General features: G+C 27.4%; 3 protein-coding genes across 5 annotated transcripts in view; 1 reads left to right on the forward strand and 2 right to left on the reverse strand.

The window, feature by feature from the left end:
* Positions 1-6449: 6449 nt before the first annotated feature.
* On the reverse strand, positions 6450-14941 carry LOC112683700 (tyrosine-protein kinase Abl). Of its 2 annotated transcripts, none has more exons than XM_025554846.1 (13): positions 14370-14941; positions 12221-12475; positions 11776-12077; positions 11430-11702; positions 11237-11321; positions 10984-11161; positions 10756-10927; positions 10584-10696; positions 8922-9064; positions 8748-8849; positions 8562-8688; positions 8341-8465; positions 6450-8226 (listed from the first exon to the last, which is right to left on the reverse strand). In XM_025554846.1, exons 1-13 carry the CDS (start codon positions 14509-14511, stop codon positions 6566-6568), a joined length of 3678 nt encoding a protein of 1225 aa, XP_025410631.1. In that variant the 5' UTR covers positions 14512-14941; the 3' UTR covers positions 6450-6565. The 2 variants fall into 2 exon arrangements, with proteins under 2 accessions (XP_025410631.1, XP_025410630.1); XM_025554845.1 differs by having other exon boundaries at positions 8562-8691; positions 14370-14511.
* Positions 14942-15047: 106 nt separating this feature from the next.
* On the forward strand, positions 15048-17657 carry LOC112683702 (ubiquinol-cytochrome-c reductase complex assembly factor 1). Its single transcript, XM_025554849.1, has 6 exons — positions 15048-15193; positions 15803-16009; positions 16472-16544; positions 16607-16776; positions 17281-17472; positions 17551-17657. Exons 1-6 carry the CDS (start codon positions 15191-15193, stop codon positions 17623-17625), a joined length of 720 nt encoding a protein of 239 aa, XP_025410634.1. The 5' UTR covers positions 15048-15190; the 3' UTR covers positions 17626-17657.
* A 25-nt stretch (positions 17658-17682) lies between these two features.
* Positions 17683-24785, reverse strand: part of LOC112683701 (embryonic polarity protein dorsal-like) — an 8348-nt gene continuing 1245 nt past the window's right edge. Inside the window, exons 3-12 of one of the 2 annotated variants that reach the window (XM_025554847.1) lie at positions 24274-24491; positions 23956-24199; positions 22136-22276; positions 21938-22036; positions 21743-21879; positions 21587-21683; positions 20421-20498; positions 19015-19098; positions 18780-18953; positions 17683-18130 (exon numbers count right to left, since the gene is read on the reverse strand). In XM_025554847.1, coding sequence (XP_025410632.1) covers positions 17727-18130; positions 18780-18953; positions 19015-19098; positions 20421-20498; positions 21587-21683; positions 21743-21879; positions 21938-22036; positions 22136-22276; positions 23956-24199; positions 24274-24491 — 1676 coding nt within the window. In that variant the 3' untranslated portion in view covers positions 17683-17726. The remainder of the gene's footprint in view (positions 18131-18779; positions 18954-19014; positions 19099-20420; positions 20499-21586; positions 21684-21742; positions 21880-21937; positions 22037-22135; positions 22277-23955; positions 24200-24273; positions 24492-24785) is intronic. The other variant, XM_025554848.1, reaches the window with a different exon arrangement.

A 24785-nucleotide genomic window follows, 5' to 3' on the forward strand; every position in this document is an offset into this window, starting at 1 on the left:
TCATAATAAATTACTTTATAATTGTAAGGGACTATATGGAACGCTGAGAATGATATATATGTTAAGAGTCTCTCCAACTCTTTTTTGCCACTTAAAAACCTGCTTACAAAGTACATGAAACAACGGCACATGGGTAAAATATTGAATCCCATGATAATATACGTGTTATTAAGTCCACAAATAATGTCTTCAAAATTTAAAAGCATTGTTCAATAGCTTTTAAATGACCTGTAACCACCCAACCGAAACCGACCGAGCCGAATCAATCCGATTTGATTATAATTTAGAAACAGGACCGAACTGAAATGATTATAATATATTATACTATTTGTAGCTTAAACCAGGACACGACCAACTATTTTTTATAAAAATGTGGAGTCGGATTAAACCAATCATTTACCTATTTAAATACGATAAGACCGGACCATGCAGAGCACTAGTGTGTATCGGTATATGTTCGGTACATGAATCTGGAGAAGAAGACTGAGAATCCTTATGTTTTTCTGCTAACATTTTAGCTTACTCAATAATATAATATAATGGCCGAACTTTTATTTTTTTTTTAATGTTTGTTTATTTTTTATTTTTTAAGCGTCTCATACTATTCATTTTTTTAATTTGAGTAATACCGCGGATATTTTAATACATATATTTATTAGATTTTTGATACTTGGATATTCTTGGGACTTGGCTGAAAATTCGGTTTAAAAAGGTTTTCAATTTAGCGAAAATTCGAATTATAAAGGGTAAAAAATAAATAATTCGAATAAAAGAATGTTGAGAATTTTTATTACATAACACATTTATTATTACTTTTTTTAATTTAATTTTTCATTTATAGCAAGTAAACTAGTTACATAATACACATAAAATAGACATGAAATACACAGAATCAGATCCGAAAATTATAGAAAATTATAATAAATTATATATATATATATATATAATATTTTTAGAAGAATTCAGTATGTTTAAAATCTGTCTCTTATATCATTATATTCATAATTGTATTATTAGTATTTGTACCAAGGCATACTACAAACATATTATTCTTATTTTAAACATTCATCTATACATTAGATAACAATGACATAGGATAAAAATTTTAATTATTTTTATTTTTTTAAGAAATATCCAATTTTATATAAACGAATAACAGTTTATTTCAATCATTTAGTTCTTAAGTGATAAGTGTACTATGTGAACTGTGAAGTAGAGTGCAGCGTTTATATAAAATATTTAATTTTGATTTCTTTTTTGGGACATTTTTTTGAAATAGAAATATAGTTTTATTAAATATCTTAATAATTCATCATCAATATTATTAAAAATTGCTGAAAGGAAATCTGCAGTCGATCCTTCCAGGAATTGTACTTCAAAGTCGTGTCATAGGTTTAAATGACAGTAAAAAAAATAAATATAATTATAGTTGTATGTATATATATATATATGTATACACAGTGGCGTACATTCAGTCTTGCTCTGGGGTGGGGGGGGGGGTTAACAAAAATAATCGTTATCTTTTTTTTTTCGTTGCACAGATAAATAACTGCTGTATAAATAGACATTATTTTATACAATTTTTTTACTAATTTACAGTTTACTTCTACATTACAGTAAATTAATAGTTGTTGGAATATAAAAATAGCATAGGTAGTTAACAAAACTTTTCAAACACCTATTAATATAATTATTTAATAATTATAATATTTGTATAGTTGTATATTTTAAGTTCAAAGCGTAATAATGAAACTACGAATATATTACACGTCATCAATAATAAACCAATTTTCTTTTTTTTTTTAGCCCCGGGGAGGTTTGAACTCGTTTGACCTAGACCATTTGTATATGCTTTGGTACAACAAAAACTTTGTATACAAGATCGAAACGACGGGTCCTCTCGGACGTACGGGGGCTCTAGCCCTCCCTGCCCCACCTTTTCGACGGCCCTGAAAATCAGTCAACCGCGGGTACGCTGTTAATGAAAGTAATATTTTTTCTCTGTATGCATACTGACACCAACTTGTGAAAGCTCCTTTTCGTGGTTGCATACTATATCTATAACTTGTTAAGGACAATAATATCCGGTGTATAAATAAGACTTATGGGATGTAAAAGAGATTTTAATTGGGAAAACTTATTAAAAAAAACAAATATATTTCCAATTAGTTTTACAAATAGGTAAATTATCATAATATTATGACGTTGCTTTATTTTATAAAATATTTTTAATCATGATAAATGATTCGTTTAATAAAGCCGTAAAGACGTTTGAGTGTTAAACTTAATTCACTACATTTCAAAACAATAATTAATGGTCCCATTCGAAAAATGGTTCTGAGTTAAGATCGGTATAATAAATTATAATACAGTAGAAGAGGCCAATCTTTTTTAAGTAAAAATAGACCCTGAAAAAATATATATTTTTTTTTCATAAAATATCGACTTAAAAAAGATAAACAAGAAGTATATTAAGATAAAATAATGATTGATGAGTTAAAATCAACTGTAACAATTGTAATAATGTATAAATTAATATAAATTACTTAAGATCGATCTTCGATAATTGTTTGGGATTGACTGATTATTATTACTACATATAATTTACTTTTTATATTAAATATAATTTATATCAAGTATCTCTATACTAATACATTGAATAACTACCAGCGAACCCGGAAAATGACCCCTTCAAACTATTAATAATTATTAATTATTATCATTTAATTTCCCAAATATCATTCATATTATATAATAATAATATTAATATAATAGGACTTGCATTTTGATAATGTAATTTATCAGAGTCCCACTAACAGCCTTTAACGGCTGATATTGTTGAGGAAGAACTTTTAACTAATTAACAATGACGATTAACGATTGACATGTTCATGGTTTTTTTCTCCGTAGTTAATTTCAAAATATTTCAATATATTTATATTTTATCAAATTTTGTTGAAATATTTAAATTCTTCTAAAAATGATTGTAAACAAGTTTATTTCTATATATTTTAATTACAATTCGAAGTATTCAAATTGGTTATTAGTCTGAAAAATGTAAATTATATTTAAAATTATTTATATTATAAAACAAATATGTACCCTACAGTATCTATGCGGTCTGAGTACGACCACCGTTAGGTCGTGTTGGCTCGGCCACCATAAATACGTTTGAAGCCGCTACACCTTAACTGACTGGTATGTTTTGTGTACATGTGTAGTAGTGTATATAGCTCAATCGGGGTTGCTGAGCAAATACCGACGATCTATGAAGTGAATATCTGTGTATTTATTATATTATATTATCTATTACCTATTAAATAAATAAATTTCTTTATAAGATACAAATACATGATGTAAATATATACATTGATAAAGAATATATCTACTCCTGTAAGCCTAGGCTTATGGTGGAGTAGAGCGTTAGCGAATAATCGTACATAAATTATAAGAAAAATAAATTTAAAATAATATTATACACAATTATAAAATAAAATAAAAATCTAAGAAAACATGATTAAGTACTCAAAAATAAAATATATTTTACATACTTAAATATAGACTAACAAACATCGTTATATGCGGATTTCTCTAAGAAATATTAAATTCGGAAAAAAGCGTATCACTTATGATTTTTTTGTCATTTAATAAGCCATAATAAATGTTATTTTTTGATAAAGTTGGCTAACCTATATTATATTATATTATATTATACTTGTTATTAGTTCTAATTGTGTACTTAGAACTAATAACAAAATGCAACTCGTCAGTGATGTCATATTGGAGGAGGGTAACTCATGGATTAGCCCTAGCCTAGAGTTTAACTATTTTAAAGTCAGCACATCATCAAAATATAAATATGTCTTTTATAAATACATAGGTATGTTGTAATTCAGAAAAATTAAACGTATACTATACGAGTACTCGTGTATGTAGAAAGTACAAATCATTATATTTTCGGGCTGGTCTGACGTCCCTTTCTCCGCACATTAATCAGCATTTGGGTAAAATAAATGAGTCAGCAGTTTATTAACAGCATGACTGTGTTTTGTTATGTCTTTTTGAGATCGATCAGTCCACATTTTAAGAATGAAAATCAAAATAATCAACGTTTGAAAATTTTAAAATATTCAAATAAAATGTGTAATAGTTTGAGAGTGAAATTGGGAAATGAGGACTGATCATTATCAAGACATGATGACGAATTTAAATTAGCTTTCAAAATTGTTATCATATTACTAGGCTGGTCGTTATAGTGGATAAAAGATTAGTAGGTATGTTTAGGTTAAAATAAAGACTTGTTTGTAAGGGCCTTAACTTGCTATTCTTATAAAGCAATTATTTAAAGTTATCATTTACTATGCATTCATGATAACTACATCAATAATCAAGCCTTAAACGATTTGATTTGTTGAATTTCAGATCAAGATGAGTATGTGATGACCACATTGGAAATAATGGTGTTCGGAGTATTAATAAAAACAAAAGATAATTTTACATTGATATTTAAATATTATAAAAATTACATTTATTTCTAATCGTAACATTTTTAATAGTATTTATAATACGTACTAGATTTATGTATATATATATATTTATCATATTAACATATATTATCGGTTGATAAAATAAAATAATATCGTTGTAATTAAAAATGTACATGCACTTCGCGCAGTAGTAGCTCTATAAAATAGATATAAAACTTGTATCAAGACAGACGGAACACTAATTACAGTAGTTACACGTCTATAGTTTATATTAATAGATATTAGTAAATAATATAATATTAAGATATAACGTGCATATTGAATACGTAAAAAAAATAAACTACTACTATATAAAGACTAGATCAGTATTTTAAAATGTTTAATTTTTCTTTTAATTACATAAATATATCATGTATACATATAGGTAGGTATATATAGGTAAACATGTATTAATTAATAATTATTTTATTCTTTTTACTCTTACGTACATTGCGATGATCATTTATCTAAATCGCAATATAAAAATGTATAAAGGCCTATCAGTGGACAAAATCATTCAGTCTTTTCAATTTTTTTAACAACAAATTTTTTTATAATTAATTTCAATATTACGTTGATCAAAGACTTGAAAACCGCATGTATACAATAAGGGGGGGATACGAGAAGAAGAGGGTTATAAATAATTATATAATTAAATAAATAAAAAAATTAATAAATTAAAAAAAACACGAGGAGTACAAATCGTTATTGTGGTGTATTCATGTATAACTATGGTAAAAAATCAACAACTTCTTGAGCAACAAAATATGGGCAGTTTTTATATTTTTTTGATACAGATAAAAAAACGACAAAATAAAAATATACACACAAACACATACATGCACGCAAATGCATTCAAAATAAGTAGATAAATTATGCAATTAAAATAAATCCCAATAGGTACATATTATTGTTTTCTGAGTATCAATTTTGGAACTTTTCGACATTTAAGTAATGAAGAACTTAAGTAGAAAGTAAATATTCAGTCACTCTCTCGAAACATACGATCGTACATAATTACCGCCAGTGAGATTATTATTATATATGTTAATATGAAAAATTACAAATAGTGGTTGTAATAAAGTAAGAGGGACAAATTGAAGGCGGCAAGACGTCGCTGAATAGAAAAAACGTATTTAACACTTATTTAATTTTTTTATCTCTTTTTATATGTATATCATTTGTTTACGGAATGTGTTCAACCAAAATTCGGAAATTAACTATAAATCATTTAAGAGGCTTCAATCATCTTTGGTTCATAATAATATTGTACGAGTAATTTTGATACTTAAAGGTAATATACACACATATCTAAGGCAATCATACGTATGCCACATGTTTTAAAATACAATATATCATGTTTTTATTTAATTTTTTTTTACTAAAATAAAAAATGCGTCATAAAAAAAGATAATCATGAATGTACAAAGTTCGACCTAATCATCATAAAAAAAAAAAAATGTTAAATTAATAAAATAGTTATATTGATACAGTCCTAAGAAAGGATTAGAAAAGATATTTTTTTTCTTAAGAAAGTGATTTTCGATTTATTGATTAAAAGTTTTTAATGTTTGCCCATCAAGATCTAAATTCAATTAAAATATCAATAATCAGTGGAATGAAAAACAGAAAAACCAATAATAAATAATTAACCTACAACAGATCAATTAATCAAAACAGTTTTCAAAAATCACTACAATTAGTAGTAAAACATTTTTCTTGCTCATAAAGAAAAAATAGAAAAACGAAAAGAACCGACATACATGTTGGCACCGAAGTCGCATATAAATACATAATATAATAATGAAAAATATGTGTATACATTTTATTGTTGTTGCTGTTGTTGAAAAATAAAAGAGAATATGTCTATACAGTCAAAATAATAATAATAATAATAATAATAATAATAAATAATAATATTTTATATATAACATATTATATATAAAGATATAATATATACATACAGATATATTGTTAAAGGAATGTGATACAATGATACCCGTAAAGGTGTATATAGAATGGAGTTCAAGCGCCGAATTTTATCTCTGTATCACGTTTAGAATGTCTTTCAGGGTGGTGTCTAACGTTTGGAATATGGTTGAGTGGTCGGTTTGTTGACGGCCACCACCGGCGGATCTCATTTGGCGCGATTGCGACTCTAGCTTGTTGAGCAGCTCACGCAGATGGAACCTCAGATTGGGCGGCGCCGCATTGTCTGCATAGTTCAAACACGACGAGTGAAAACCGCCTACTTTGTCGGACAGCGACAGCCAGCCGGCGGACGTGACGGTGGCCGCGGACCGAAGCGCGCGAAGACTGCTATCCACTGTCTGCCACTGTTCGACGATGTTAGACGTGGACGCGGCGCCTGGCGTGGCGTATATCGCGTTCGACTTGTTGTTGGATGACTTGGCCGCCGCAGCGGCCGCGGCCGACGACGGTTTCACCGGTACGGCAGGTCTGTTGTCGTCGTGCGATGGCGGCCACACGCGTCTTTCCTTCAACGTCACGGCCGCAGTGGTCACTTCGGACGGTGGACTCTCACCCTCCCAAAGTTTCTTCAGGCTACTTATGCTACCGGTGCTGCGTCTTTTATCGTCACCACCGTCCCCACCACCTTCGTTTAACTCGACTGCCGTGTTGCCATCACTGCCACCACCGTCCTTCTTGTCTTCTATTTTAACTTTTTTCAACTGCGATTTGATTTCCGCTATGTTATTGTCAATACGTTGCAGTTGCTGCTGTTGATGATCGCGGTCATCTTTACCGATTTTCCTCAAACTGGTTTTGAAATCGATAGGAGACATAGACCGCTGCTGCTGCTCGTCCTTGCTACAGCCAACGGTCGTCTTTTTGTCACCACCGCCGCTACCTCCCGTAGAGTGATGTTTCAGTTCCATCATTTCCTTCATGATGTCTGGTACGAGGCTTTTCACGTCTCTGGCGTTTGCATCTTCGTCAGATGACGGCGACACCTCGATAACGTTTTTCTTTGGCATTATAGGAGACGGCTCGACAGCCGGTTTGTTGAGCTCGGTTGGTAGTTTATCTTTACGAGCACACTTCAGTCTAGCCGGTTCCGATTTAGCGCTGTTACACGAATCTGTAGACGGTTCTCTGTGCCTTAGGCTCACCCCGAACCGGAAAGTTGACATTTCTTCGTGGTCCAGATCCTCGGGTGGTGGTGGAGGGGGGAATTCTAGATCCGCTAGGTTCGGTGGCGGAGGTTGAGCGCGAAGTGTTCGCGGAGAAGAAGGCTGGAAGTTTGTTGAGGAATTGCTCCTAGTCATATTACCTGGCTGTTGAAACGGTCGACGCAATGCAACATTGGTACGATTAGAAGGCGGTTTAGAGATACTCGGATCGGCGGTTTCACCATTTCCATGCCTTAATGATTCCAAGTATGCTCCGATACGCGCTCCTTTTGGTAATGTGCCATAACGGTTGATAGCCCGTTTTACATTTTGTACTTCTAACGCTGCAACCTTAGGTGTATCTAAATTGTTAGTGTCTCTTTGGTAAAGTGGATGAGATGCTTGATGTTTGGTAGTTTTTTTGGTAAGGGAACCACGGTGTACTCGATTTAATAGTGGTACATGAGAACATTCGTTTTCCGTTTCTACTGGTTCAGCACTTTCCTCGCTGGCACCATCACTATCAGCCAAGGTATTAACAATATTTTGTAATTCTTTGGTGATTCCTATAATATATTTAAAGTTATAAAAGTAATCACAAAACTTATAAAACAAATCAGTACATTTAAATTTAATTAAGATTTTTTCTTCTTTTTTAAAATTATTTAACAATGACTAACCATTTGTTGAAAAATTTTCTTCGGAAAAATGTTGAGAAGGAAGTGACATGGCTGCATCATTTTGATCAGTAGTCACTGGTCCACCATAATGAGAATCTCTAAACGAACTGCATGATGACAACAAGCTGAAATCAATCATTAAATGTTATGTAATTATTAATTTTATAACTAGAAAATTAAATTAACAGTTAATAATAAAAAATAAATATATATAAAATTACCTAGTGCGTTTAGGTGGAGCTGGTGCTGTTTTACCTCGTTTATTCGTAGGACGGCGTAATTGCACTAGGCTCCCTTTTACAACAGACCCTCCAAACGTAGATAAATTACGTTCAACTTGTGTAATTGCTTCTAAGAATAATAATGTATTAAAAAGTTAGAAATTATATTTTAATTAGAATATTTACCATTTGACTCTGAAGAAGTACCCATAATATTAGAACTATTTCCATGAGATTTTTTATGTGATAATTGAGGAGTTGAGTTCCCTTGCAGCTGTTTTTCAACCTCTATAATAGATTATAATTCGATTTTTGATTTAACAAAAATGTGTTCCTTTATTCACAACAAATAGTATATACCTTCAATAATATTGGACTCTTGAAACATATTTTCCAAAGCATGATGAATTTCTTTAAAAGATGGTCTTTCATTAGCAGCCCATTGCCAACATTGTTTCATTAGTTGATATATATTTGGAGGACACCCAGGTGGACAATCCATTCTGAAAATTTAATATATATAAAGGTATGAAAAATGTATCATTGATTGTTTTAATTTGAATTAAATATAAGAATTAGAATGAAATATCATACCAAATATATTAAATTCCATACATTTTAAATTAACTGTTTAGAAATTATGCTAGAGTACTTAAAAAAAAGTATAGTAAACAGCTAACTAGAACAAGTTCATATAAAACTGACCTATTTGTATTTAATAATAATTTAAATTATATATGTTGGCATATCATTAAATGTTAAATACCTTATTGTCTATCCTTTATACAATAAAACTAAATATAATCTAAAATTATAAAAATAAAATATTTTATTAATTTTTATAGTTGAAATAATTATTGTACTAATTTTTCAAGTTAAGTTTATTCTGTCATCAATATAAAAGAAATTTGATAACATTAATATTAAAAATATATATCATCTGGTAATACTTTAAAATTGTATTAATTTTTAGAGTTGGAAGAGTATTTTGTACAATTTTTTGAGTCTAGTTCTTATGTTTATTTCACTATTTTATTGAAATATAAATGTTAAAACTATAAATAACTATGAACCAAATATTTCCCATAGAAAATATCAGGAAGGTTGATGGGATGAACAATAGGTTGAAAGTAGATTGATATTTTATTATCATGATAACAACATTTTATACAGATTTGTATCCACAACATTTTTCTCAAGTAGGTACTCAACATTTATCAAGTACTTGAATTTTAAACTTGAATCAACTCGAAATAATTGAAACTTTACTTGACATAAGAAAAACAATACTTATTCAACTCTAGTATTTTAAATTAATTTTGATATCAACAAATACTCATTATTGTATATTAACCTATGTATTAAAATATATGAAAAATATTCAGTAATCAGTTTAGATATTATCATTTTAAATATTAGTCACTTTCTAATTTTTTTTTTTTAATTTATAATTTATCTAATGCTAAATTATTAGATAAATAAATAATGAATATAGAGTGTAATTGTAAAAATTTTTTTTTAGATAGTATATATTATTTAATATATTAACTGTTGATTACTTTAAATTAAAAAACAGAGACCAAATGTTTATAAAATTTTAAAAAATGAAATAGATTTTAAAAACAATTATATAATTCTATATTTTACAACTAATGTAAAGTTTGATATTGCTTTTTACATGAGATTAATTTTTTTTTAATGTTTTTGCGGAAATCAAAATAATACGGGTATCATAACCATGGGGGTCAAGTAAGTTGTGTTTAAACACAAAGTTGCCAGTTTGAACCTGTCCTCTCATAGTTTAACTAATAGAGCGGATTGAGAACCCTCTATCTTCTACCTGGTAAGTTTAGGTCGATCAAAAAGAAATATTTGAGATAAAAATAGGTCAATTTCTGATTTCTAATAAAAAATATTTGACAATTATAAATAATGATGGAGATTATGCATATAAATGATTATGAATATTTTTTATAATTATTTCTACTAACTGCCTAATAACTATGAATATGAATATTATACCTGTATCCTTTTTCTAACATATGATAAACATCAGTTAAATCAACTCCAGGATATGGAGACATGCCATAGGTTGCTATTTCCCATAACAGAACACCAAACGCCCAAACATCAGACTAAAAAAAAGGTAAAAAAAAAGAAAAATACAACTAAAAAATAATAAAGTAAAACATACTTTAGTTGAAAATTTATTGTATGCTAGGCCTTCAGGAGCAGTCCATTTTATAGGAAATTTAGCACCTGCATGAGCTGTATATGTATCGTCTCTCATTAATCGAGCCAAACCAAAATCAGCAACTTTAACGAGGTGATTTTCTCCTACAAGACAGTTACGTGCCGCCAAATCTCTGCAACAAAAAGTTATAAGCTTTCATTCAAAACCTAATATTACAGAAAACCTTACCTGTGAATAAACATGCGACTTTCTAAGTAACTCATTGCACTAGCTATTTGGGTGGCCATGTACATGAGTACAACTGCATTAATATTTTCACGATTACCTTGTCTTAAATAATCTAAAAGATTGCCTTTACTCATAAACTCTGTTATAATGTAAAATGGTGGTTCTCTAGTACAAACACCTAAGCAAATTTTGAAAACAAAATATTTAAGTCATAAATATCAAAGATAAAATATTTTTAATAAAACTACTATACCTAATAATTGAACTAAATTTGGATGTTTCATTTCTTTCATAATAGCAGCTTCTTCCAAAAAATCTTTAAGGGCCATTGTGTCTTCCTACAAAATTATTAAATCCAATGTAAATAAATATATTATATACATAAAAAGTAAAAATAATTTAAAATCAGAGAATAAAATAAATGGTTATAATTATTTATATAATACCTTTAGGGTTTTTACCGCTACAGTCATATTGTACCGTTTCCAAACAGCTTCATAAACATCACCATATTGACCTCCACCAAGTTTATGTCTCATAACAATATCAGTTCGATTAATTTCCCACTCATCTGGCTCAGGACTAAGAGCGAATACAGTTGGCTTGTTATGTTTAGGGGCTGGATATAAAAGTTGAGTGATAAGACCATCAGAATGCATTGAATGATGATGTACTAATTCAGCAAGAGTATTAAAACGACTCTCAGTTGTTACATATACCTAAATAATATAATATAAATGATAAAATATTATTTAAACACTTATAATTCTAATTTAATTATTCAATAATTACTTTTCCATCTGAAGTGTCTTCATTAATGCGATAATGGTAAACTCGACCTTCATACCTTAAAGAAATAGATCTTTGGCCAGGAGAACTTTCACTTTCTCGAACCAAAAAACTACCATTAATTCCTGAACTAAGCAGATATTCTGCAGCATTTCGTGAAATTGGACCATGATACCAAGAATGTTTTTCCAACGAGTTTACAGGTGTTACATAATTAGAGGGCACCCAACCGACTTGTCCTGGTGATGCATGTGCTTCACACCATTCACCACTTTTATTATAGGATAAAATACGAACTTGTTCACCTATAGAATAAAGTTATATCTTATAATTTTTTTATAATAAATGACTAACTAAAATTTAAAATAAATGATTCTTCAATATTGTATATGATTATTAAGTTATGTAGTTAACCATAATAATAAATTTATAATTAAATAACAATAACCTTTCTTAAGACTAAGTTGGTTGTCACCACCCGCTTGAAAATCATATAAAGCAACAAATAATTGTGGATCATCATCTTCTTGGGATTGCAATAAATTCTCTTTAGATGTCCATCGAATAGAAGATTCTAAGTTGCTAGAAATTGTTCCACCAATAGAACCACCAGAGCTTCCACCACCCGAAGGAATGGCTCCTGGAGGATCACCATCAGGAAGATCTGGTATGTGAGGTAAGGGTCGACTTTGTAATAATGCCTCTGAAAAATAATTCAAATAATTTGTAATTATTAAACAGATATAAGATTAAATTAAATTTTCAGAATACATTATTTTTAATTTTTCAAACAAAATAAAAACTTATTATTTTCCTGATGTTCTTAGTGTATGCTATAACTTATAATTAAGAAAAAAAAGGTAATTTTATTCATATAAATCAGTTTTTAAATGTTATTCAACCACTATAAAATTATAACATATAAACTAATTCTAATATGCTTTATTTTTAAAATTAACTTGTAAAACTTTACTTTTGTCAAGGTAAATTATATTTTTAAACGTATTTAGATTAATTAAGTAAAAATAATTTATAAATATTTACATTAAGATTTAGGTTTAAGTTAATGCAGATATTAGTCAATATTTTATTTTATTTCTGTAATTCTTATTTATTATTAAAGAATCTATAATATAAAATACATAAATTAAGAAATATATATTAAATATTTTTTTTTAAATTATAATTCAAGTGCAATAGAATTAATTGATCTCTTTCTATCTTTGAAATCAATATAAAAAATATCCTCAATAGTATTTTTAAATTTTATTTTACTTGAATAATAAATATATCAATCCGGGATCAATCAATGAACATTTTTTTTGACTGGATTAAAATTAAATTAAAAATAAGATAAGATTAACCTTTTATATAATTTTTTATACTTTCCTTATAAAGATTTTTTCACAATGTATTTCTTTTATGAGAATTCAATTAAAATACATCAATAATAAATATAATCTAAACGAAAAAAAATTATAAGTTATAATAGCATTTGGTAAATATAATATTTATAGTAACAAAAAGATAATAAATACTACATGGGCAATTCATTACTTTTATTAATATTACTTTATAACTATTATGATACTATTATTTTGATTATAACTTTATAAGAACATTGGACAATAGTTAATATATTTATAACTATATTACATATATTATATAATAGTTAATAGTTAAAATATTTCATTAACGATAAATGTTATGTAATTTTATGGTGGATATTTTTCAAAACAAAAGGATTTATTTGTTTGGCAACAATTAAAGACAATGTAGGGTTGATTAAATTTAAAATTTCAATAGAATAAAAATGTAAGAAAAATGTTACTAATTCAATGATGGAACAGTTGTAATTTAGTATGAGCCAGTATGTAATATATAATATTTTGTTGCAGTAGTTGATCACTTCTTAATAATTTGTCGAACCAGATGGAAAAGCAATAAACTCAATTCTAATCTTAACAGCTTTTTCTATATAGTCACTGAATGGGAAAATGCATTGGATGACTATGAAAATCCTTTCAGTTAATTTGGTAAATATTTTTATAATTTTTGATACAGGACAAATTTACTTAAAAAAAGTCCCTATGTATGTAAATGATTTATTAGATGATGATTAAATCATAAATATTTAATATTAAGTAGGTATATTACTTTATAAAAAAGAAAAACGAAAAGAACCAAGATTAATACACCGATTGAAATTAGTTCCAAAACAAATCTAAAATAATGGGTAATTTTGGGGGACAAGCTTTAAATGAAATAATATACCTAGCAAAATATTCAATTTCAACTCAAATGAGTGATTTCATACCTAATAAACATCTTTAGGAAATGTAGATTAATAATCAACTTTAGATGTTGATTTTAAGTCATAGAGAATGACAAAAAAACCAGTACCAGGCCATGATCATCTGGCTCAACATATCAAATATATTAACCAATAGATAGATTCAACATTCTGCATAGAAAAACGAATAATAAAAAACAGCAATATACCTAATATAATTTACAATAATATGAACGCTGTAACTTATGATAAGATACAAGAGTAATTGTGGCATGATGATTTAATATATTGAAAGTACACTCACCGCTGTGCTCAGTGAATATGTTCAGTCCTTGGTTCTTGCCGTCCTTGCCGACATTCGTGAACCTCGGTTTGGACCTGATGCTGCGGACGGTCAGCGACGATCCGGACGTGAGGGCGCGATCCTTGGTCTGCTGCGCGCCCATGGTTAGAGATCATTACCTGAACGAGCGAGTTCAGTCCGCAGCGGACGGACGTTGGGCAACATCTCGGCCGATATGGTGCGAACGTTGAGGCTGTGCGGCCGAACGCATGGCCGCCGTGACCGGATCGGAGAGTGCAAGCAGTAACACTTTTCAAGGGGAGCGCGCGCGCGTTCACGAGACACACGGCAACGCGAAACTTCAGCGACGTACCGATGAACTCCGCGCGCGCGAACACACATGCAAACACCTCCGGATAGCAGACGGGAATACGATGGATGTCGTCGAGTGATTATAATTACTGTAAATCGTACGTCGGCACTACAGCTACAACAGCGGTTTCCGTGATTTTCTTCTCCAGTTTTCTCGCTTATCGCTTATCACTCGTATGTAGCGACAGTAGCCACACACGGAACACAACACTATATACTGCTGACTGCTGCTGCGGAACCGTATGCTCCAAGTTTTCGTCTACCCTGGTTCGCCACGATTGATAAGCGCACGCGTTCGCCGATAAAACGTTATCAGTATGTACGCAATTATAATAATATAAAGTATCTGGCGACGAAAATATTTCAAAATAGTACGTAACAACACGGGTCTTCACTAAACTGTATTGAATATTGTTCTCTATCGTTATTAAGCCGAATATCTACCGGTTATTCGTTAGAAAAATACCCAAATGGTGAGTACAGTTGTAATTTCTTGCAAAAAACAAAAAATGTTACGGTTTAAAAATTCGATTTTAAACTCGTCTCATCGACCCATTATTTTAATGAACACCTATGCAGTGGATGTCTAGTATTGGATTATGTTATATTTGAAAGCAATAATCGATTTTGAGTAGATTAAATTAACATCGTTTATTACATCGAATGAAGTACTATGGTTCTTATTTATTTATCAATTTTTTGATATCCAATAGAATAATATTTAACGAATCTTAATATGTCTACTAACTATACATTAATTGTTTTCTATTTATGAATTTACTATGAAATATTTCAGTTTTATTTTTTATTATCTCATTTAGAATTACTTATTATTACATAGTTAATTATCAATTTTATTTTCTATCATCTTAGTTCAGCATATTTTATTGAATTAAACACACTTTTACTTATTTTGTATTGAACAATGTACTTATTTTGAATGTTGATAATATATACATTTATATGTAATATTTGTGCATATCATTTTTTTTTTGTATATTTTAAATTAGAAGTATTTAAAATAAACGGTATTTAATCTAATAAACAGAACATTTTAAAAAAAGATAAATAATTTTTTTCAGTTTTTTCCAGTAAGAAAAAGCTTTGCAATCCAACTAAGGTCAGTGTATAGTATAGCTACAAAATCTAATGGCTTGCTTCATTCAAAAATTATGAAATTTCCAATTTCTAAACGTTATGCAGCTTCAGATTACATTGGTGTGGAAACCAAAAGTAGGATATCTGATTTTATCAACAGATTTCAAATAATGAACCCATTAAATAAATCTGTAAGTTTGTATGAATAGTTTAACACAGCAATTTCTAAACTTGCCCCTAGGGCACTGTGGTTTGCGGTTCATTACAAATAGTTATTGTTTTCGTAAAAACTTTATAGCAAATAACGAAATATTTTCTATTATATATTCGGATATTCTCATTTTAACCTTATATTTTTATTTAATAGTTATAATCATAATAACAATAATTTTTATTTATTTATTTTTTAGTTTAAAAATACATTAATTTATAATTAATTTAAATTTTAATAAAATTAATAAAATTGGTTATCAATGAGTATTTTTTTTTGTTGTGTCTTCCATGTTATTCATAGCGATGGAACGTGGCTAAATTGGGTCCAAAAAAAGGCATTGCGAAAAAAAAGTTTAGGAACCGCAAGCTTAATACATACATACTACTAAAAATAATAATTTATTTTAACTAATATGTTATGATTACTATGCATTTTTTAGAGGTTTGAAGCTAATAGTTGGATTTTATATGAAAAGGTAGTTGATCAAATTCCTTTTGAGGAAATTATAAAAAGTAAACTGATTTTTGGATTAAAAGTAACAACTTTTATTTTTAAATACTTATTTTATTTTTAGAACTTAACTTACCTGATACATTGAATTCATGGTTTGTAATAACTGAACTTCACTTGTGGATGATATTTGTTCGTTTAATGCATGAAAAGACAAAAGGTTCAATGATTAGAAATTTTATTATGGAAGCATTGTGGAATGATGTAGAATTTCGCTCTAAAAAATTGGGACATGTAAGTTTTTGAATATGTAGTTTTATTCACTCAACTAACCTACAGAAATAATTTTTATATTCTTAGATAATATGTATATATATTTTGTTTCTGACTTTATATTTCATTGAGAAACTATACTGCTTAAACTATCTCCTCTCATTTATATATATATATATATATAATTAAAAACAATATCACATCAAATTAATTATTTATAAGGAGCATACCGTATCTTTATATATGTCACTATAGTATAAATTAATATTTACAAAATAAGTCTATTTTTGTACAGACACGTAAATTTCTATGTAATTAATTAGTATTAAATGCAGTATAGCAGTAGCCACCAAATTTTGAAGTAGTAATTGCTCCAAAATAATACCTTTGCCACGTCACTGATTAAAAGTTAGTGTTATTTTAAAAGTATATTCTTATAAACCAATAAAAGGCATTTTAAATTTAAAATATATTAAAAATTAATTATAACAGTTAGGTTATTATCATTTAACTGTTGATTATTAGATAAGTTCAGATATTCGACATAAACAAATAACAGAATTAAGTGATCAGTTACGAGGAGCTTTAGTTGGCTATGATGAAGGATGGCTCACCAATGACATGGTTTTAGCAAGCATGGTATGGCGTAGAATATTCAATCAACAATGTGATGATCCTGAAAAAATTGAATCAGTAGTGAGATATATTAGGAAACAGGTAATGAAAATTATAAATATATATAATCATATGGTAACTTGAATTTATCAATATTTGAATTTTATTTATTTTCAACAGATGTCTATTCTTCAATTGCAAACATTTGATAGTTTATTTACAGAAAAAGATGTGAAATGGATAAAATTTATATAGAAAACAACAAATAAATAAAAAAAAAAAAAAAACAATGTAAATCATATTGTAACATATTACTTTACTTAACAAAATATAAATTAGATATTTAACTACCATAATTAGTTCCTTTTGGTGTAAATCTTACAGAATTCATTGAGTGTATTGTCAGCAATTGTATCAAAACTGTCTGATAAATGATCATTTTCTGAAATTACTACTTCATCAGATTTGCCTGGAATATTAGCCTCTGTTAACTGTAATCTAGTAGATAAATTTGTAGACAACTGTTCACTATCTACTATCATAGAAGAAATTAAATCACTAGAATCTAAACGATCAAGACTTGTAATTGTAGTGTCCATAAGATTAGATGGATCATTGCATTCTGTAAGGCATGATGATGGTGAGATATTTATGGCTGTTGATTGATCATAATTGGTTTGAGTTGATAGGTTTTGATTGCTAAGCATAGAACATACTGTTGTAGTACAACCACTAATTGTGCCAAGATTTGTTGAAATTCCTGCACAATTACATAATATTTTATAATTTCAGACTAGTTTTATTAATATAAAATTTTAACACTAAAACAAAATAAATTAATAAATAGTATAACTAAAGAAAATTAAAATGTATCAAATTATTTGTTAGTAATTTATTAATTTAATATAAAATTGAAAAAAAGTTTAAATGTACAATCCTATGTATATAATAATAAATAATGATTCAACAAATATTAAATTATAAGAATAAAAAGTGAAAGGTTCAGATTATTATGACATTTTTTTTGTCTAATTACATATATCAACTTACACAACACATGCAATGAAAATACAAATACTTCTATTATATGTATTAAGAAAGTTTATATGGTAGGTAATTAGTTTTAAAATGATTTAACATCCATAAGGAAAGATAAATATTGAAAGAAAAACTTATAACATTTGGAATACTGGACATTATTTGAGTAGTTGAATATGCATCAATTTTTTTTTTAAATCAGTTATGGAAATTATTTTAATATCAACTTACCAACAATGTTGTATAACTTACAGTACATGTATAACACACCATACAAAAAAAATTGTTAATGTAAAATATGGATTTTTCTTTTTAGTTTCTACTTTTTAATTTCTACATATATAAAATCAAACAAATTAAAATTAGTTTACCTGTGGGTGGTCGAACATTGATTTTTGGTAAAGTGTTCAATGTGTTAGAATTTACATTTGGGAATTGATATTCCGATGGTGAAGGTGTCCTCGAATTATACATAGGTGAAAGCTGACCATGAACACTTGAGTTTGATGGTGGATATAAACCACTATAAGAATTGGGACTATTTTCTATACAATAAAAAGTTGAAATTAATTTTTAGATTGGTAAGATCTGATTTAAAGTTCAAACCTGGTTCTTCTTTGATAGGTACAGAAATAGACCGTTGATCAACTACCATTTCACTAATAAAACTTGGTGACTGAGCCAATGGAACTAAAATAATATAATTAGGATTAAAAAAATATTTTGATATTACATTATACACTAAAAGTAAAAAATGCATTGTACTGTAAAAAATATAAAGAAGCAACTATTTGTTAATACACAACAAACTACAGAAACTATAATCTAAACACGAAAAATTATATAATTTAAAAAGTGGATACATCTAAAAGAATATTTATCAGTATACAATGGAATATTAAATGTATCAAATGTATCCATAAATTACAATAAAAAATTGGTATAAATTTATAAACCAGTGTGAATTTGTTTGACTTATTTAAAATAAAAAAATAAAATAAATATGCTGAAATAATATAAACATAGTTTTATAATAAATATTGTGATATGTAAGTTTAAGGGAAAGAAACTTAGTGTGCGGAATACAAAAGATGTATATTAAAGTACAATGAATCAATTTTGCTTTTCAAACGACCACCCCAAAAGAAGAAACTGCCATCACCCCTTAACCAATGTAATAAGCTGCAAATAAAAAAACTTAGTTATCACATTAAAAATCACTGGAAGGGTAAACAGCTGAAGATAAATTACTATAGTAATTGAAGCTCTTTTGAAGGGAAATAAATGTTAGCAATACTATTTCTTTTTATAATAATAAAATGTTAACATAAAAAAATTTTGATATATTTTTATCTTTTGATACACTTATTATTATTTGGTTTATATATATTAATGGTTTACTTTGTAATTATCAGAATCAAAATATTGCATATTACATGCAAAAATTAAGAAAATATATAATATTTTTCAAAACAATTAGATAATAGAAATATCAAATTAAATATTAAAACTAAAAATGTTTTCAAAAAATAATAGGAATCAGGTACACAAACATATATCCTATCCAATACATTGAATTCTACTTACAAAAAACACAAACAAAAACCAGATAAGACAACCTACTTTTACTTACTTCAATTAATAAACTCCACTATATTTTATTTGATAGTTTCTGCTCCTTGTATTTTCACATATTAAATATATATACGTTAATATAATATCAGAATAAATTAATGAAAATATATTTGGATACATATATAATTATATATATATATAATAAAATATATATCTAACACACTAAGAAAATAATAGAAACACAATTACTAGTACAGAGATCACTGTTTATCCATTGATTACATTTAGTTATTAATTACATGCTCATTATAAAGAACTGACATGAACTGATTAACACCGGCACCGAATAGTAAATTTAAAAAAATCACCTTACACATACCCAGGTTTTTTTTTTTTTATATAAAAGCATAAATGTCTTTTGTATTATTTTTACTCACTAGGGTCACATGTTGGTGGATCTCTATATATTAATCTCGGTCTTTTTCTGTTGTTTGGGTCTTGATTTAAAGCGCGCACTAAACAAATCAATAAACATTGTATAAACTTAAAAAAAAATAAAATATATTTCTGAACATTATTTTGGCTTACAATATTTAACTGCAATATAAAAATATACACCCAAAAACAATATTAGAAAAACAACAATTATTATTGAAAACATCAGTTAAATAATTGTTTATATAATAACAAAGAGAAAAAGCTATAAGTTAGTTAATTCATTAATTGTGAACTAAATTTTTGATTTCCTTTATTTCAATAAAACTACCTAATTAAAATTACAAGGTTAATACAAGCAAAAATATATTCATAGCCAGTCAATAATTAAATATAATTATTTTAAAACCCTGATACGTGTTTTCAACAATTTATTTAATAAAAATTGAGCAAAATGTTGATAATCAATTTTTTTATTTTACAGTTGTAAATGTTCCCCCTTCCACAGTGCTATAATACATAGAAGATTCATCAAATTCTGACATGGCTGCATGTGGCGCAACGGAAGTATACAAAGCATAGTTTTCTGCTTCAGTCAATGGAGTGTCGTTAATAGATTCATTGACACTACTATTAGATGAACACATTGATTTACTTCTTTTCCGCATATTTAATAGCTTGTGTAATAATTTGATTTTTGAAGGTCTTTCTTGTACTGTTGGAAGATATTTTATTGGTCTAGGATTTTTTTTAACTCTTTTTGGTGGCAATGGTGGAGCTGTATTGTTGTCTAATTTTGGTTTAGAATTGCTAGGAGGACGTGGGGGTACAATTGATACATCCTCATAACTGTGACATCTTTCAGGTATTGAACATGGATTTTTAAATGCCATCTGAAGGCTAGAATAAGTGCCACGCAAATCTTCACCCATAATTTCTGAAGAAGAACTACTTGTATCTTCTTTATTTTCTTTATTAATGTCATCACACATTTCTTCAACCATCTCTATAGGCTCATCTTTTATTTCAATTTTAATATCTTTTTTATCTTCATTAATACTATGTGAATCAAAAACACTAAGTGGTACTTTTTCTTCAGGTTGATCATTTGCCATATATTCATTGAAATGTTTTTCTGGTAGCCTATCATATTTCTGAGGGGACATACCTGAATAATCCGGAGTAAAGATAAATGGACGAGAATCACTACACATGCCGTCTGAAGGTCTTCGTAACTGTATTTTAACATTCACCCGATTCTGAATCTAAAATAAATACATAAGCAATTAATAAATGGGTAAAAAAATAAAAAAATAATATTTACATCAGTTGTTCTATATTTTGGTGTTCTAAAATATATAGCCACTTGTTTATGGACATCTGAAGGTTGAAAATCAGCATAACCTTCCCAAACACATGTGCCATCATCTTTTTCCTCAAAAAATCTTATTTGGATATCATCTAAAAATTAATTATATTTCAGAATATATAAAAGTTATATAATAAATCTTAATTCTACCTTTTATGACTTTTTCACATAATAGGATAACTTCATTATCTCCTGAAACTGTAGCAGATGCACTACTTAATCTACAAATAACTAAATCTGACATAGCCTCTAAAAAAAAAAAAAATTCATTTATTTAAACATTTGTTTGTTGGGTATAAGATTTTCAATTTAATTGAATAATAAAAACAAAAAAAAAAAAAAACTCACTTTTGTCATAGATAGTTTCAGAAACAATTGGTTTAAGAATACTGTACTCTCCTTTTTGTGATCCCTCTAAAAAAGCTTGAAAACACAATTTAACTGCATTTAAATCAATTGAAGCTGGGTTATCTTTATGCGAAAATCCAGCTGAAAAATAGGCATATACTTTATATTAAGAGTAGAATTATATAGATTATATTTAAGCATATTATTATATTTCAGCAACTCTTTCATAATGTAAACATAATGAACATGGTAACATTTAATTATATATTATTAGATTATCATTTTATAAAAGAACTAAAGATATTATAATAAATTAAAATATACTCTATACCAGAGGTATTCAACTGTTGGGTTATGGCTCCCAAGAGCTTCATGGTTGTAGATAATGGGAGCAGCGACTTATAATCGAAAAACAATATTAACCCATGTTTAATTTTCTTAATTTAAGGTTTTTATTATAAACATAATAATTTAATATGAAAAATGTACTGCGAATTTTCACTAATTGAGCTAATTCTATAGCAGAATATGAATATGAACTTCACGCACTCATCAAACAAAAAACTCTGAGTGTTGTATGGACTCATTGTATTATTTATAGGGAAGAGCTTATTTCAAAATCTATCAGTTAGACTCTTGATGAGCATATTGTTTAAAATCATTGTAGAGAATCAATTATTTAAATAGTAAACTTCATCAAAACTCAACTACTGAAGTCCAGATTCTTCGAACAATTGTGTATTGATACGGGAGTTGAGCATTTTTCTGTATTTTACTATTTAAATAAGTAAGTCATATATTGAACAGGAAAAATTGATCAATTTTTAGTTAGATTTTACAATGAAGACCATGTTTAAATCATAACCGTTAATCTAATTTTGGATCCACGTGGAACTGCAATATCCAGAATCAAATCTCTAAAATATAAAATTTTTTGTAACTTTATATCTATGCAATACTAGATTTTCTGTATTGGCTGTAATTAAAACTAAGTATTGGTCCTAGATGATTGTTGAGAAGAAGATGAAAATAGCTATTTTCAAACTAGAGCCACAATTTGAACACATATATTTATAAAACATAAACAAACCTATCCATCTCACTAAATACTATCTAATTTTTTTATATACATTGTATAATAAATAAATATACATACATTATATAATTTATAACCATTAGTTTTTTTTTATTATAATAATAAAGTGAGAGTTGTCATAACATTTTGAAGATACAAAGGAGCTGTGGGATGAAAAAGTTTGAATACCTCTCCCCTATACATTTCTGATTTTTATGAACTACTATATCAATTAAAATATGCATTAATAATACAATTATAAAGCTATAATTACTTCAAACTAAATATACACTGTAAATGAAATGAAATATTATTTAGAACATATTGACACAACTTTAAATGATAAATTGCAGCATTAAATTACCAAATACAAATCAAAATTTATAATTTAGTTCTTTTAATTTTTTTAAACTAATTAATACATTGATTTCTTTTATAATAAATTTTTTAAGTTGATATTAATTGATGAAAATTAAGTTTTAAATCAATTATTACAATGCTTGCAATATATATTAAAAACACAATAACAAATTTAATATAGAATTTTAGAAATTGAATTATATATATATTTTTTTAATTATAAGTTCGTTCATTCTTAGTATAAAAAATTTACAAATAATGAAAAAAATAGTTACAGAACTTTTTTTTTTATTTATATTATATGTTAAATACTAAATTAATTAAAATCATAATTTAAATATTATTTATAATTAAACATTATCAAAACTTTAAATTGACAACTTACTTCTAAATGGATCCACTCTAATTTTTTCTCGAACTTTAAGAGCATCATCTATATCTTTTCTTTTTACACACTGTATTCCTAAATTTTGAAAACTAGCTGTCATTGATTCATTATTGATTTCGATAGTACAAATTCCTTTTTTACAATTATCACGTCCAACCAAATTATGTGGATGAGGACGATATGGTTTATCTTTAGTAACACAAGATACTACAACAACTGCTCTGCCTTTATAACCCACTATCTATTAAACCATATAATAAAAATATATAAACAAAATTAGGTAAATTATTAAAATTTATTTATATATAAAATTACTTGAATTGTTGGATAAGTTTTATTTTCAGTTGTGCTATTGACCCCTGGTATACTTCCAGCAGATCTACCTTCACATTCATATCGAAATCTTAAGGCCTTTGAAGCAGGCTGTTCAATAATTTCTATATATGGTGAATTAGTAGACCTTCGGCCATTATTTGATGACGGGCTGTGCATTTGTTGAACGGGATCCATTCTATAATCTTCAATTAACGAAACTAAAAAATATTGAATACATTGTTAAAAATAAAATTATTTCAAAATAATCTGTTATGAATTGTTAGTACCTAAATAAAATAATATATATATATATACTAGATAATCTACAACCAGAAAAACTATAAAAAAATCTTGGTGTATCTAAATTTAATAAACAATAATTTACAATAAATAAAAATTTACACTAAAATAAAAACAAATAACATAAGTTTATCTTCATAAAACTAATAAAAATTATTTAATATAATTATATATATATATATATATATATATATATATATATATATATATAT

This window comes from Sipha flava, unplaced genomic scaffold (assembly GCF_003268045.1).
Source record: "Sipha flava isolate LNK unplaced genomic scaffold, YSA_version1 232_pilon_pilon, whole genome shotgun sequence".
NCBI classification, from domain to species: domain Eukaryota; kingdom Metazoa; phylum Arthropoda; class Insecta; order Hemiptera; family Aphididae; genus Sipha; species Sipha flava.

Coding starts and splice junctions, on each gene's coding strand:
- LOC112683700 (XM_025554845.1), bottom strand. CDS start 14,511: ATGGGCGCGCAGCAGACCAAGGATCGCGCCCTCACGTCCGGATCGTCG. Junction 12,476..14,369: donor CATATTCACTGAGCACAGCG/GTGAGTGTACTT, acceptor ATTATTTTTCAG/AGGCATTATTACAAAGTCGA. Junction 8,850..8,921: donor AGAGTCCAATATTATTGAAG/GTATATACTATT, acceptor AATCTATTATAG/AGGTTGAAAAACAGCTGCAA.
- LOC112683702 (XM_025554849.1), top strand. Junction 16,010..16,471: donor TGAACCCATTAAATAAATCT/GTAAGTTTGTAT, acceptor TGCATTTTTTAG/AGGTTTGAAGCTAATAGTTG. Junction 17,473..17,550: donor TGAGATATATTAGGAAACAG/GTAATGAAAATT, acceptor TATTTTCAACAG/ATGTCTATTCTTCAATTGCA.